The 15,863-nt window shown below is 33.6% G+C and overlaps 1 protein-coding gene across 1 annotated transcript in view; it reads right to left on the bottom strand.

The window, feature by feature from the left end:
- CFAP47 (cilia and flagella associated protein 47) overlaps positions 1–15,863 on the bottom strand; it is a 184,418-nt gene that overhangs the window by 83,529 nt on the left and 85,026 nt on the right. The window contains exons 30-38 of the mRNA XM_039329589.1: positions 13,229–13,345; positions 10,172–10,306; positions 9,266–9,378; positions 7,011–7,161; positions 5,753–5,841; positions 3,628–3,714; positions 3,127–3,203; positions 2,763–2,908; positions 1,200–1,308 (exon numbers count right to left, since the gene is read on the bottom strand). Of these exons, the coding sequence (XP_039185523.1) occupies positions 1,200–1,308; positions 2,763–2,908; positions 3,127–3,203; positions 3,628–3,714; positions 5,753–5,841; positions 7,011–7,161; positions 9,266–9,378; positions 10,172–10,306; positions 13,229–13,345 (1,024 nt within the window). The remainder of the gene's footprint in view (positions 1–1,199; positions 1,309–2,762; positions 2,909–3,126; positions 3,204–3,627; positions 3,715–5,752; positions 5,842–7,010; positions 7,162–9,265; positions 9,379–10,171; positions 10,307–13,228; positions 13,346–15,863) is intronic.

Here is a 15,863-nt window from a genome sequence, read left to right as displayed (position 1 = left end):
ACACTTTAAATGTGTCAAAATGAAGTCATGTATATTTTGATGTAATCATTTCAAAACATAAAAACAGAGCAAAACTATGAAAAATGTGTAGTGATTGATGCATGACATACATAGACCAAAGATCATGTAGGTATGCAGTTGACAAAGTCACTTTCAGGATTACAACTGAAACAGCTATTCAAACCTATGAAAACAAAGTAAATTCGGACTGTAAAAGAATTGATGTATTAAAGAGAGACAGGTCAAGTACTGTAAACTGTTAAGAGGCACTGCATATCCTGTTGGCAATGCTATATGTCTTTAAATCAATTGTACTCAGATCTGTAGATATATTTCTCTTTGCTACAACTGTGTCAATGTACAGTAAGCCTTTTTTTGGAGAAACCTAGTACACAGTAACTCCATGATTATCAGTCTCTTACTGACAAGATTGTTTAGCCTTCATTAAATTGGCATACAAAACTATGTCTGAATCAAAATTCATGACAGAAAAGTCTCTTGGGCAGTAATTGTAGTTCTTTCAAGACAATTTGTTGCATGAATCCATGCAAAGGGAATGAAGGCTATACAAGTCATTATCTTTGAGAATTACAATTTCTGTTTAGTAACCTTTCTTTCTCTCTGGCTATTTCTTCTATGGATACCAGTTTGTGGTCATATCAACCACCAATAAATACTGTGGCAGCATTCTTAGAAAAGTTCAATTGAACAAAGCCAATTTAATTTTGATAAACCAAATTAAATTTCAGTCTAATACAAATATATTTAAAAGTATTTCACCTTTTTATTTTCTAAGAATAATATTTTTTTAGCTTTTTTTTACTTCAAAATTATTTCAGGTAGCTTGAACAAGACACATTTCCGAAATGTTTCCAAGTTTCAGACCATTCACTTATATAATAGTCACAAATAGCTTTTACTACTTGCACTAATTTTCATGACCAAATATGGCTATGCTGAGACAGCTAGAAAAGAGACTATAACTAGTAAAAAGAAAAATGATATGAAATATTGAAACAATATCTGGTTATTAGATATTAGCACGAGCACAAAGTTCTCATATGGTAGTAAGTACCTTACAATTAAAGTACCTTAGCTGAAGAACACACACACACACACACACACACACATCAAACAGCAACTCTTCTTGCTACTGTAAAAACTTCATTGCACCTCAAAATTTAAAGTCTGCCCCTTACCTTCACATGTGCTGTTAATGTACAAAATATTTGAGCTGTCCATTTGAATTAGGCTTGAAGGTAATGGCAAATCACATATACCCTCCACCAAATACAAAAATTCCCCAATCTGAAACACAAGAATATATGCAAATCATTTCTTGGAAACAATTCCTCAGAATAAATTAGAAATTTCTTAGATTACCTAGTTCATAATGATTATAAGGTGACCCTTATTTATAGAGTGTCCCTTATTAAATTCAAGTTTAGAAAAAAAATAACTGGACATCTATTTGGTACAGTATTCAATATTTTGAATACCTATATGATGTCATTCTCATGTGAGCTATTTTTTAAATGCTACAGCAGATTCAAGGATGAACATATGACAATATGGGGCTGTTCATTTGTTAGTATGGCTTCATTTGCTGAATTATGAAATTGATTTAAGCAGAAGCAGAAGCATTTGTGGTTTATTTCTATTTTATTTTTTCTTATTTGTCAATTTGTATATCACATTGAAAAAAATCACAAATTTACAACAAAATTCTACTAGTAAAAGTATGGCAATATTTTCTTTTGATGAAAAAACAAACCACAGTCCCAAAATAAACAGTAAGAAAATTATAGTCAAACATTATATACTATATTATCAAAACTGAACACTTTAATAACAGAATAATCAGAGAAGCCATCGAGATAGAAAAATGCCCACACAGCATGAATAAACGAGATGATACCTCCCGCCTAACAGACATTTGGAAACCCACCCTTAGTGACAAATGAGTTCCTAACACAAAGAATGACACCAGACCCACACTCACGAAAACCACACAGGATGTCACCACCACACATCCACGCAAAAAGCAAACCCAAACCCACACCGATGATGAGGCACGATCACAAACCAGAAGCCAGACCACAGCTACATCATTAGCCACTTTAAACCCCTCCAATCCATACATGAAGCAAACTGACACCCATCATGAAGATGAGGCACGACCACGAACGCGAAGCCAAACAACAGCAATGCAGCTCACCATCCGAAATCCCCCTGCAACTCAGATTAACCCAAGCACAACAAAGCCCCCACCCAAACAGAACACTCCCCCATCCAATAAGAGCACAGCCAACCCCCCATCCAATCAGAGCACAGCCAAGCCCCTAACCAATCAGAACACACCTCCACCCAATCAGAACACAGCCAAGCTCCCATCCAATCAGTTCATATCCCCACTAGCAGTTAAAAGGAAGAAACAGCTATGATCACACATTGCTCCTAGAAGCATGAAGCCGAAAACACCAGCCTAAAGATGACGAATGGGACTTTGTCGAAACGTCGCCAAGACACTTCCAATTTGACGGGGGGAAAAACCCAAATAACCAAAGACCTACATACAAATACCCGCGAAAACCTCAGAAAACATATATTATCTTTATATATACAGCATATTTAATGCTATTATTCTTGACATTACTATTCAATTTCACTGAAATTAAGTTTAAGTTGCACCATATTATTTTGTTCATTCTAATTGTCACCATGGTGACTTTAATCCATTTCAGCATTATAATAAAATTTACCTGCTCATTGATGAAAATAATCACACAATAACGTTTTCCCATCTTAAAAGGAAGATAGTGGAGATCAAGACTGATAGAATTATCTTGGTCCACAAATACTGTATCCAATGGACTAAAGAACTCTTGCAAGCAATTGGACTCATTAGCTGTCAGAAGATAATAGAAAGGTTTATATGCAATATGAAAATTAAGAAATGACTGGCAGATATCTGAAACGTTGCAATGTTTTTGAGAACTAAAATATGCAATGTAATTAATACCAATTAATCGGATGGGAAGTCTTATTTGTTAAAAAGAGCAATTTGTAAAAAAATTCATGCATATTTTAGAAAGCTAGTTAGAAACCAAAAAAAAGAACATTTACCAGCATTTCCCTCCTGATTATATAATCCACATACATCTATCACATCTTGTGCATCCTTTAGGAAATCTGTTTCAGAACTAAGCCAAAAGAAACAGAAGTGAAACAATGAAATAACTTAAGATTCCAATTGTAAAAGCCAATTTGATTTTAACATTAAATTGCATTTTAGTTTTTTTGACATAGAACAGATTTGATTTAAAACAAAGTTACATATCATAAGAAATATGTACAATATAGTATAAGATTAAATACCAGGGCTGTGTATGCTTTAAAATTAGGATGTGTACACTGCCTAAAATCTGGATTGAGGAGGCAAATGAATTCATAAATAAATAAAACATTACTAAATAGAAATTACTGAGAAGCATAATCTCAATAATGCTTTGGGCATGACCATGAACACAGCATCTTTCAGTTACACATTCAAGTAGCCAACTTGTTTTAAACTTCAACACCAGCCTGACAAACTGTACTATGAGTATAATCCTAGTAAAGACTTACCTTTTATTTTTTCCTTGCCTTATTTTGCTGATGTGATCAAGTGTCTCAGGATCCATGATGCAATTTGTTGATTCAATTAAAATGACACTGCAAAAAGAAATCTAAATTATCAGAAAGTCTATAGTTTTCAAAAATAATAAAATAAAAATATTTTACAAAACCAGAACACAATAATGCTTTCCAGGATGATATCTAATTTGGTACTGATAGAAGGAAAGTTATGAAAACAACTTATCAGCAGACTTCTTGTCCCATCCAAATTTTGCAAAAATATTGCATGAATAGATGGCCAATCTTCCTGTGTAGCCAATGTTATGGCATGAGGGTTAATGAGAACTACCCCAAAATTTTGTCCCATCTTTCTTTTCCCCCAACATCCCATCAATATCATTATAATCCATTTTTTTCATATGGGTTACTCAAATCCCAGTGTAGTAGTTTGCTAAGGTCCTGGTAACTCCCATAATATTTGATGTCATGCTTAGAATTTAGACCTATGTATCTTAATGCTCCTTGAAAGTAACAGTGTTTTTTATATCTACACCAGATGTTCTATTTTACCCTTTATTTGTGTTTATGGTTCAAAAAACTATCTGGATCTGGAGAACACACACACACACACACACACACACACACACACACACACACACACATATATATATATATATATATATATATATATATATATATATATATATATATATATATATTTGACAGATAAAAGATGACCACCAGGAAGTAAAAGCAATCAAGTATTTAATAAATAAATACCCGAGCTTTCGATGACTGTATCACTGCCATCATCGTCAGGGTGTAAAAGCCAGAGGGTGGGGAAGCTCGCTTATGAGCGAAACTGCGCCCGCATTCGGCTCATAGACCTCGTGACGGGGCCCGGTCGGTTGATCCTTGCATTACTCATGTAAGATGTGCTTTCAAATTCTGTGCTCCTATGGTTTTGAATTTAAAAGCACGTCTTACATGAGTAATGCAAGGATCAACCGACCGGGCCCGTCACGAGGTCTATGAGCCGAATGAGGGCCCGGTTGCGCTCCTAAGTGAGCTTCCCCACCCTCTGGCTTTTACACCCTGACGATGATGGCAGTGATACAGCCATCGAAAGCTCAGTTATTTATTTATTAAATACTTGATTGCTTTTACTTCCTGGTGGTCGTCTTTTATCTGTCAAGTATGTATATACCCAGGAATCGACACTCTTCGGTTTTTAGTTTAATTCTTAATATATATGTATGTATGTATGTAGGTAGGTCTTTGGTTATTCGGGTTTTCTCCCGCGTCAAATTGGAAGTGTCTTGGCGATGTTTCGACGAAGTCTCATTCATCATCTTCAGGCTGGTGTTTTCGGTTGATGACGAATGAGACTTCATCGAAACGTCGCCAAAACACTTCCAATTTGACGCGGGAGAAAACCCGAATAACCAAAGACCTCCATACAAACACCCGCGAAAACCTCAGAAAACATTTTTTATATATATAAAATGCAATATATTTATCTGTGTACATGGTGGGGGGGGAAACCATCATTTATCAATCTGTGATCCTCAATCTAATAATTTCTTTTTTAGTATAAATAAATGAAAGAATATAATATTTGCAGCCAAAAATGTTAAATGCTTAAAATCAAATGAATTTGTTCGGAGAAGAAAAGCTAAAGGAAAAGTTTAAAGTGTATAATACCATATATCCTAACATATATTTGAAAATAATTATTAGCAATTCATGGATTCTTCCATGTCTTGAATTATAAAGCAAACTGATCGAGCAAACTGAATATGCTGGCAGCCTAATACTAATATGATGGAAATGTGGACAGAAAGATTATTTGCACCTGCTATTTTCTGATTTTTTAAAATAAATTTCCTTTCCATTGAAAATAAATGGAACTAAATTATTTAGATCTGGACTGTTTGTTTTTCCCCAGTCTTTGAAGCACAGATGAAAATGTGGAGTGCTTATGATCTAAAACATCAACAGCTCCTCCCCTCAATTACAACATGCCATATCTCCTGTCAGGTTTTATAAAACAAGAGGGGGATAGAGGGGGGGGAAGAAGGATTCAGTAATTTTACTTTCAGAATGAATTACATTTTTTATTACAAATGCATACCTGAATGGCCCTTCAGTTCTGAATGGACTAGTAACCTGTAGATTATATTTTTTCAACTCATAACATGAGGATTTGCATTTTAACATGCCCTTTAGATAAATAGAAACTTGTATTAGCTTGGGAATTCACATCATAGCTTATGAAATAAAAACACAGTTGTTAAATTGCTATTTTGTAAACAAACAAAAAAAAATCTCTTTCAGCTTTTAGGCATGACCAGTACAAATGGACCAGGTTTTCAGAAAATCTTCTCAATGAAAAGTGTAGAACAGGTTCTGCTGATTTAGATGGAGGCATAAATGTCTATGAAATTTTAAGGTATGGGAATTAACTTACTTTGCAATTGAAGAAGGCAACCAAGTGCCTGCCAGACATTGTATAACAGGGGTGTCAAACTGCCAGCCCACGGGCCGGTTGCATCATGCGGAGGCCACGCCCACCCCTGCTCCAGCAATGCGAAAAAATTTGCGATACATCGCAACACGTCACATGACGCAGTGAGTTTGACACCCGTGTTGTATAGTTTCCTTCATTGCTTTGTGGGAATGTTAAAAAGGTGTGGAACTCCAAAACTTCCAGAAAATATCAGGTTGTCTAATAATCCTAGGCATTTTGATAGAAAAGAATAAATAGAAAGCCAACTAGGTGACCTTAGGCCAGTCACTCTCTCCCAACCCAATACTTCACCAAATTGTTTTGCTGAAAATAGGAAGAAGAAGAAAGATTATGTTTGTTTGCTGCTTTGAGTTTTTTTAAAAAAAGTGTAACAAAATCCTAGAGTGATTTACAAAGAATCTAAATTTCATTTTTCTGATTTTTATATTTTACTGCACAATGATAATTTGAAATATATTTCCAATAACATGTTCTTAAATGTGTCCAAACATAGATTGAAGAAAACTTTGAATTCAGAAAGAAGGAGCCTATGAAGAAATGAGAGAAGCAGGAAAATAGAACAAGGCTATTGTATCCTTTTTGCTGGTTATAGGAATGAACCATATAATTCAGCAAGAAGGGAGGAAGAGGAAATTAATAATTCAAATGAATATGTTACTGATCAAATAGTTTTCTTTGCCAAGTATCTTCTTCCTCTTTCCAGGTATCCATCTATAAATAAAATGTTATTTTTTTACATGCATGAGTGAGTTTCTTCTTTCTCTGTTTAAACTGTAAGTGCTCTTAATTTTATTGAGTATTACAGATGGATTAATTATAATAAACTACATATTTTCTAGATTTCCTCAAAATATATACTTACACTAGGTTTGACAGAGTTAATTTTTGTCTTCAAAGAAAAAGCCATTGTAAAGCCTCCTACTCCGGTTAAAGCTTTTGAAACAAGCAAAAGTACAGCTTCAGCAGGATACAGGAAACGGCTAGTAAATTCCACATTAACTTTTACTTGATTCCTGAATTGGGGAATAATAAGATATCTTCTAATGCAATTACGGCAGGCAAAGTACAACACCTTTATACACCTGATACTGAATATCTTTTGCTAAAACAAACTGAAAGGAACAGTCTTAACTTCTTGTGAATTAATGGACATATCCATGAAGTTGTCTAAGCAACAGTATAGAAGGGGTTTCCCATGGCTACATTTCAGGACATTTTTTTAATTCCAGATTTAACCTATAGCTCTGATATTCCCTGGAAGTCTAACACCTAAAAAGGTCCAAATGGACCTGCATTAGTCAAGTCTTGCCATCTATCAAGTCTACAAAATCATTAAAAACTATGGACATTTGAAAACTGGTATTTCACAATGAAATTTTCAGAAAATTAATAATTCTCTAGTGGATAAATTAGGATTTTAAACTCTTGTACATTGTCTTTCATTATCAAGCAAGCACTCTGGAAAGAACTACCAATTGCTGTTTCTGTCTAGACCTACATACCTGCAAATGCCATTTTATGTTATGCCAGCTGTAATGGCAACAATTATGCACCAGTCACAGAGCAAAGTTAATTAGCCATCTGTTATATGGTACACATATATACAATCATCATACTTAAGGTTTCTATAATCCAGTATAAATTTTTTAAAGCCTTATTGTGAGTCCCCAACTGTACTTGCAACATTTTTTTTATTTCTGGAAAAATCTTTACAATTTAAGAACTCTGATGCCTCAAATGGCGTAAATTAGTATTTACTGATAGTTCCCTCTCTTCAGTGATCTTACAGAATAATTATTTATCTGTATTTAAGAAAGGCATAGATATGGACATAAAATGCTATAGTCTATGTAACCTTACTATGTAACCCTACTCAAGCCTCATTGGCTCAGATGCAATATCAGGAATGATATTCAGAAAAATCTGAGCACAAATATCTTTTTGTAAGGGATGAGTTTAATTGGAAGACTATTCTGCAATTGTCTATTTAGCCATTAGTTTATGTCCATCTCATAAAAAAAGCTTTCACATTTACCAAGTGCAATGCTTTGCTCTCCATTTACTGGAAAAAATATTGAGTAACACTTCTGGACCCAAGGACTTCAAACCATTTCACATGTTTTTCTATAATGCTCTTTTTTTATTTGGCCTAATCTGCTAAATCAGAAGGAACGTTCTCCTCCTTTTAGTTCACATAACTTCTCTAATGTCCCGAAGAGTAGCCAGTTTTGCTCACTTAGTATTGTACTTGCATTGTTGGCTGTTGTATTCAGATATACATCCAATTATACTAAACTGAGATATTTTTTGTGTTTCAACCTAGACTTTCAGATAGGGTCTACATAATGAATTTGAGAAAATTATTTCTTTTTCCAACCAGTGGTTTATAGTATTATTTAAATGTTTGGTCATTTTTTCAAATGATAATTAAAAGTGCAATAATTACAAACATTAAAGAATGGTGTTTTGAAAAAAATATTTTAAGTATAATTCAATAAATATGTAATATGAGGGTTCAAGCCATTTAGTGAAAGGTTGGAGTGAGTTCTCAAAGTACCTCTCCTAGAGTTCCTCTGGGTTTTCAATAGTATAAGTCCATCTTATTTCTTTGGTCTATACTTGGTAAAATAACAAATATGTATCGTTACAGACATTTTCCAGGCCCCACCCTAGCACATGAGATGCAACTTTATCTTACTATCAAACAGAAAAATAGAAATGCAATAAATTCCATAGCATCACCCTAGTCACCATATGATCACCAATCTCAGAAATGATAATAAAATTACTTTTAAAAAGAAAGAAAGAAAGAAAGCCTTATTTTCCTACTTGAAGTAGTCAAGCTACTTTACAATGGCAAAGGAAATAAAAATACATGGCTGCTAAAGACAAGGAAAACAATTTGAAAGGCAATTCCCCCCCCCCCAAAAAAAAAAGCAATAAAAATGTAAATTTCAGGATAGATAACAAGATTGTATTGATCTAGCCCTAATTTCAAGAATTCTGCCATAAATGAATTCCAAGTCACATAAAACCAACATGTTTTAACTAATACTCATAAATCAAAGTAAATGAAAAGTTTAATTACAATCATAAACCAAATAGAACTTTACTTACTTTGGGGAAATTGTGACAGTATTTCCCTTAGGTAATGAAAAGGTAGAGGATTCTTTTCCTAAAATTGTAGCATTGTATACCAAGGGCCTTATGCTGGGGTTTTTCAACTGTATCTGTTGCAAAAATACAATATTTCATTTATTAAATCTTTTTTCTCTACTTTTCAGAGCAACCCCCAAAGGCTTACATAAAACTGTGCAGAAAAAGTATGACAAGTGATATTACTTTTTTTCCATTTCAGTAAATGCAACAAGATGTTGGGGGAAGCAGCAAGCTATATATTATATGCTTTTTTGTAGAGGCATATCACTAAAAAGGACAGAATTATAATTCATATATTACAGATGAAAGAAAAGCTAAAAGATAGTGTGTTGTATTGAGACTTTAAATTACATCTTTTATTGAATGATAGCTCTAGTAACAAAACAGGGACATTCAAAACCATAGAAAAAGTATGCTAAATAAAAATTGATGAAAAAAGAAATGAAAACAATCAAATAAATTGCCTCATTATCAAAAACACTTCAAATAGTAAAAGTGTTAAAGTATAGTGAAAGATGAGACAATCTTTATCTTGAGTGTTAGAAGAATTTAATTACCAGTAATCATAAGTATTGTGGAAACTGAAGTGTAAAACATCTGGATAACAATGTGAAAACATTTTTCAGATCTGCAGATAATAACCTAATATTTGATATGGCATGACTGCCTATTAAGGTTAAAATTCGGAAACCAGCCCTCTAGCTATGAATCAGTAGGTTCAGGTTCTTTTTCCTTCATGTTATAGCTTATCTTCCAGTATCTACTAATTTATAAAGGTTCATTTCTTCCACTATTAGTAGCAGAAATCTCCAGGCCTATTTTCAATTCTATCAATAATTACTTAAAATCTTTATATACAAATACCTTTCTAAGAATAGTAGCATGAAGTTGGCCAGCAAACACAAGTGTTTTCTTAGGTAAATACTGAGGAAGCCGCTCATATAAATAGACACAAAGCATAAGCATCATGACTGGATTTGGATCACAAATGTCAGCAGCCTAATTTTACATTAAAAATAAGGCAGTGTAAATTGATGCTATAGATAAAATCTTTAAAAAATGTTAAGATATTATAATTTTAGTTATCTTCTTAACTAATGATATTCCATATATAAAGCCAGTACAAAACAGAAAGTAAAACGTAGGAACTAAAACCAATTTTATTTCAAACATCAACATAAAGAAGTAGATAAAAGCAGTTATCTGAGAAACAAACCCTTTGAGTATATTGTGTTACAAACAAGGGGAAATTTACAGAAATATTTAAGTATTAATTAAGTAAATAATACAGAAAATATTAAATTTTCACAACTCTTTTCATACAAATATATTTATAGTGACTGGTTGTTTACATTTAGTATACCAATAAAACCTTAAAATACACTTTTAAAACAGCTTACTGAAATTCAGTTATGTGTTTCTCTAAGGTAGAAACTTTGGTTTTGAAAAAAGAATCCTGGAAATACCATTCAAGAAAACATTGAATAAATCAACCCAGAGTTCTCATTTGAAGTACAAATGACCAGGGTCAAATTATTCTACTTCAGACATATTACGCAGACCTAGCTGTCTGGCCATGGCTCTAATGCTGGGAAAGGAGGAAGGAAAGAGAAAATGATAATCATCAGCAAGGTGAATGTACTCAGTTACAGTGGCAATGTGTGCACCATTGAAAGATTTGAAAGACCTGGTTACAGACAAATTGTCATGAAGAAAAATCTATCTACTGTATGTGGTTGCTAAGAATCAACAATGATTGATGGCATATAATCAAGATGAGGGAACAATCATAATGAGGATATATTCACTCCTTTATTACTGTGGTTTTACTTCAAAGTTTTTCACTAAAGCAACAAGATTGACTGTTCAAAATAACTGATTAATATTCATAAATATACAGTATACAGAAATAATATTTAATACTCTGGAGCATTACTTTTTGTACTTTACAAATTTTATTTTCTGCAAAATTCATTGTTTATAGTTTTATACCAACTCCCAGGTTTGTATTTATTGCTATCTTAGTATAACATTTATTTGATGAAATGAACAATAATCAATGAAAAACTATTTCATGATAATGTGCTTTTAGGTTTCTCAGTAGTAATAACAGCATCAATTACTACCAGTATGATATTTAGCAGTAATAAATACAGTATATTATACAGCTTCTTGAAATCAGTATGTTAAAGGCAAAAGACAAAAAGGTAATTATATTCTGAACGGTGAAGGATGAGATATGATTGTCTTCCTATTTCTAATAAACTTTCCACTAGATTACTAAGTGTTATCCTTCTCTGTAAATTTCACTTCCTTCCACAAGTGAAGGAAGTGAAATTTACAGAGAAGGATAACACTTTCTCTTTACACATATAAAATACAAAATATCTATTTATTCAGATTATCACATATTTCCTATAAAGGAACTATCATTCAAGAAAGAAAACTAACAGAAGAAAAATTTATATGTAAAAAAATAATAAAAACACAATTTTCAAGCCAAAAATAAAACTTCAAGTAATATTTTATTACTTCTTTATGTACTGCTTCACTTAATCATTTGCTTACTCTATTAATAGATTTCAAAAAGCTATGTATAATATGGTTTAATTAGTAATTGGATGGGAGTGCAGGAAAGGAAAGCTGGACTAGGAAATCAAACACATACAAAGCCGTTTAAAAATACCTTAAAAGTATTATACATCGTGAACTAAATAAATAAAACATTTTCCTACTTTTAAAAAACAATATTCTTTTGCAGCAAATGTTTAACATAAGCAGCAAGAGCAAACTCTTTAAGAGAAAGATATCCACAACCCAATTCTTGGTAAAACAAAATCCAAGACCAGGCTGAGCTGACAATTAGAATAACAGGATAAGTGCTGAATTTAAATCTCTCCCAACTCCAAAGGTTAGGAGCTACCCTGTTCACTGTTTGGACAATAATCGGGAACTGGGCCAGTATTATTGGTACTGACTTACCCTTGGTTTGGGTTTGAATATGATGCATACAGCTCTAGCCTATTGTATTGCATACTCATTTTAAAAAAAGTTTGCATTTTAATGATGATTATCCAATATCTAACTGGCATTGACTCCAAGTGATCACATAAAATAAATTTTCTTCAGGACATCCTGTCCCCAACCTAATTCTTCAAATTTTTCTATGGTACACTCATTGATGCTGTAACTGTCCATCTTGCTGCTGCCATCCTCATTTTTTTTTCCTTGCGCCTTTCCCAAAATTATAAACTTCTCCAGATAGCTAAATCTTTGTTAATTGTATTCAAAATATGATAACTTAATTGTACTCAAAATATGATAGCAGAGCAAAATTGTGATTCATCCTAACCTCCTCTAACAATTGCCATTTTTTAGTTGGATTTACAACATGGATAGCATTAGTGGTTACTTTTCTGAAAAGCAAATTTCCTATCCATACGTATTAAAATCTGATGTGATGGTTAAGATGCTGGCCTAGAAACCAGAAATCTGTAAATTCTACTTCTTCCTTAGTGATGGAAGCTGACTGAGAGATGTTGGATCTATTTCTTTCTCTTAAGTCTAATTGACCCCATAGCACTGTTGTTGTGGTAAGAATATGAGGAGGAAGTTATATGTACACTGACTTGATATAACAAATAAAGGCAAGATATAAGCCAAATAAATTCATGCATAATTAATTCAAATCCTCCCTATTTTGAAACATTACAAACCACCATAAAGTTAAAGTTCTTAATCCCTTTTTTATTCTTACAAAAGGTTAAAATAAGCTAACTAGATAGTTTTATACCAATTATAATGGGAATTATAATAATTAATTTAACTACCTATGTGCATACTTTAAAAATAGGAATATAAAATAATATAACTGAAAGAATATAATTACTCCTAGAGTATTCGTAATATAGGACCACTTACCACTATATCTATGTCAAGATTTATTGCATGAAAAGCATTCACAAGTATCAAGGCATTGTGCAAATACTGTTCAGAACTTGTGGGATGAGTGTACATATTCACAAAGTGGGTTGAAATCTGCAACCAAAATGAAAATGAAAGTTTTTCTGAGTGAATTTATTGAATAGTTACAGGTGAAGAATAACAGAATAAGAATAATAGAATAACAGAGTTGGACAGGACCTTGGAGGCCTTCTAGTCCAAAACTCTGTTCAAGCAGGAAACCTATACCATTTTAGATAAATAGCTGTCCAGTATCTTCTTAAAAACCTCTAACGCTGGAGCACCCACAACTTCCAGAGGCAAGAAGTTCCACTGATTAATTGTTCTGACTATCAAAAAATTTCTCCTTAGTTCTAGGTTGGGTATCTCCTTGATTAGTTTCCATCCGCTGCTTCTTATCCTGCCTTCAGGGACTTTGGAAAATAGATTGATCTAAGTGTTTTATTGGCAACCCTATTTGACCAATCCTGAATATTATATCTGTTCCACTCCTATAAATATCTCTCTCTCTCTCTCTCTCTCTCTCTCTCTCTCTCTCTCTCTCTCTCTCTCTCTCTCTCTCTCCCTCCCTCTCCCTCCCTCCCTCAATCCCTCTCTTTCTTTTGAAAACTGCAACTCATTTTGATAACATCTTACCTGATTAGGGCACTTCTGTATCTGTATAGTAATAATCCATATTTGGTTACCTCTTAGCCCTTCATGAATCAACTGTTCCCCTCTTAAATACTTAAATTCTCCTTACACCAAGTTTGGCCAATGGTATACAAGTAGTCAATGAAGATTATAATTAAGCCCAGAATTATGGTTGTAAGTCATGCCACTTTTACATCACCACACAACCACAGCCAATTTTATCTTTTTTGTGGCAGTCATTAAATAAACACATGTTCATTAAGTGAATCTATTCTTTGCAATGGGGATTTTTTACTATAAACTGGAAGTATGAGGGCAATTCGGAAATAAACTTCTGTTTGGTTATCAATGACAGACACTTGCAGGTACAGAACTTTTATTATACACATTAGAAAACTACAACATTACATTACTTTTTGACATAATCGCCATTCAAATTGAGGCACTTGTCATAACGTCTTACAAGGTTTGAAATTCCTTAGAAGTAGTCGTTTGGCACCAAATTTCGGCTATGGGAGGGCATGATCAAAAACATTCCAACAGAACTGCTTAAAAAGTTCTTGGATGTGTCTAGCAGTGTGTGGGCGAGCATTATCGTGAACCAACACTACACCAGAAGTCAGCATGCCCCAATGCTTGTTATGGATGGCTCGTTTGAGTTTTTGTAACGTTTCACAGTAGACTTCTGAACTGATGGTCGAACCACACTCCATGAACTTCACTACCAGTACTCCTTTGGGATTTTCACATTTGGCAGGATTTTCTATGATACCACTTCTGATGTGGTGTTGGTTCACAATAATGCTCACCCACCCACCACTAGACACACCCAAGAACTTTTGAAGCAGTTCTGCTGGGAAGTTTTTGATCACTCCCTCCATAGCACAGATTTGGCACTGAGAGACTACTACCAAGAAATTTCAAACCTTGTAAGACATTATGACAAGTGCCTCAATTTGAATGGTGATTATGTCAAAAAGTAATGTAATGTTGTAGTTTTCTAATGTGTATAATAAAAGTTCTGTATCAGTGAGTGTCTGTCATTGATAACCAAACGGAGGTTTATTTCCAAATTGCCCTCGTAAATCCAATTTTCAGCAAAAAATGTGAATCAGTAAATCATGGTTACGATATCAAGATGCTGCAAATGGCCAATGACCAGATCCCAAGCATCCAAAATGCAATCATGTGGCCATGAGAGGGGCCCAGAGAGCAGAACTTTGAGTTGTAAGCACCTTTTGGAGGATCCGTTGTAGCTTCAAACGGTCGCTAAGCAACTGATAGTAAGTCAAGGACTATCTTTACTTACTTTTGTCAGGCAGCAACTCTCGAATATTTCAGTACAAAGATCATTCCAAGAACAGTTCCCTGGTAGATTTATTCAGAAACTATATAAAAATATGTGCTTTACTAAAATTACTCTTAATTTTTTCTTTTCTAGTTTCTTCAGGACAAAATTATATTACAATAAATATTACCTATCTTTCTTTTGCTCTTTTCATCCCTTGCTTCCCTAACCAAATCTTCAATCATTCCTCTGATTTCAAGTGTACTCAGTGGTTCAACCAATGCCTCCCTTGAAACTACCTGAACTAAATTCAAAGCCACCATAGTAAAACAAGAACAGTTCCACTGTAAAATTATTTAGCCATCCTGTTGACAGGATATCTAAACTACTTGAGACTCAACAAAGAGAGAATGTAACTTTGCTGTAATGAAACAATTGGGAATATGGCTGCTGACACTGAGACAGAATTACAAAACGGTATAACTATATGATGATTCAAGAAAAGCTACATTAGGCAAGAGAGTCTTTAGAACAGCTATGAGGAAGCAGAAGCATTTGCAGCAAGCTGCAATGGTACCAAAACAACAATAGATAAAAAGGGATCTCATGACATGAATGTTCCAATTACATACTTGTGCCTTGACACCTGATACAACTACTTAAGTCGTGGCA

The sequence above is a fragment of the Crotalus tigris genome, unplaced genomic scaffold (genome assembly GCF_016545835.1).
Source record: "Crotalus tigris isolate CLP2741 ecotype Arizona unplaced genomic scaffold, ASM1654583v1 scf7180000024401.5802323, whole genome shotgun sequence".
Classification (NCBI taxonomy): Eukaryota; Metazoa; Chordata; class Lepidosauria; order Squamata; family Viperidae; genus Crotalus; species Crotalus tigris.
Note: the sequence above shows the minus strand (reverse complement) of the source record. Positions and strands in the feature narration are given on the sequence as shown.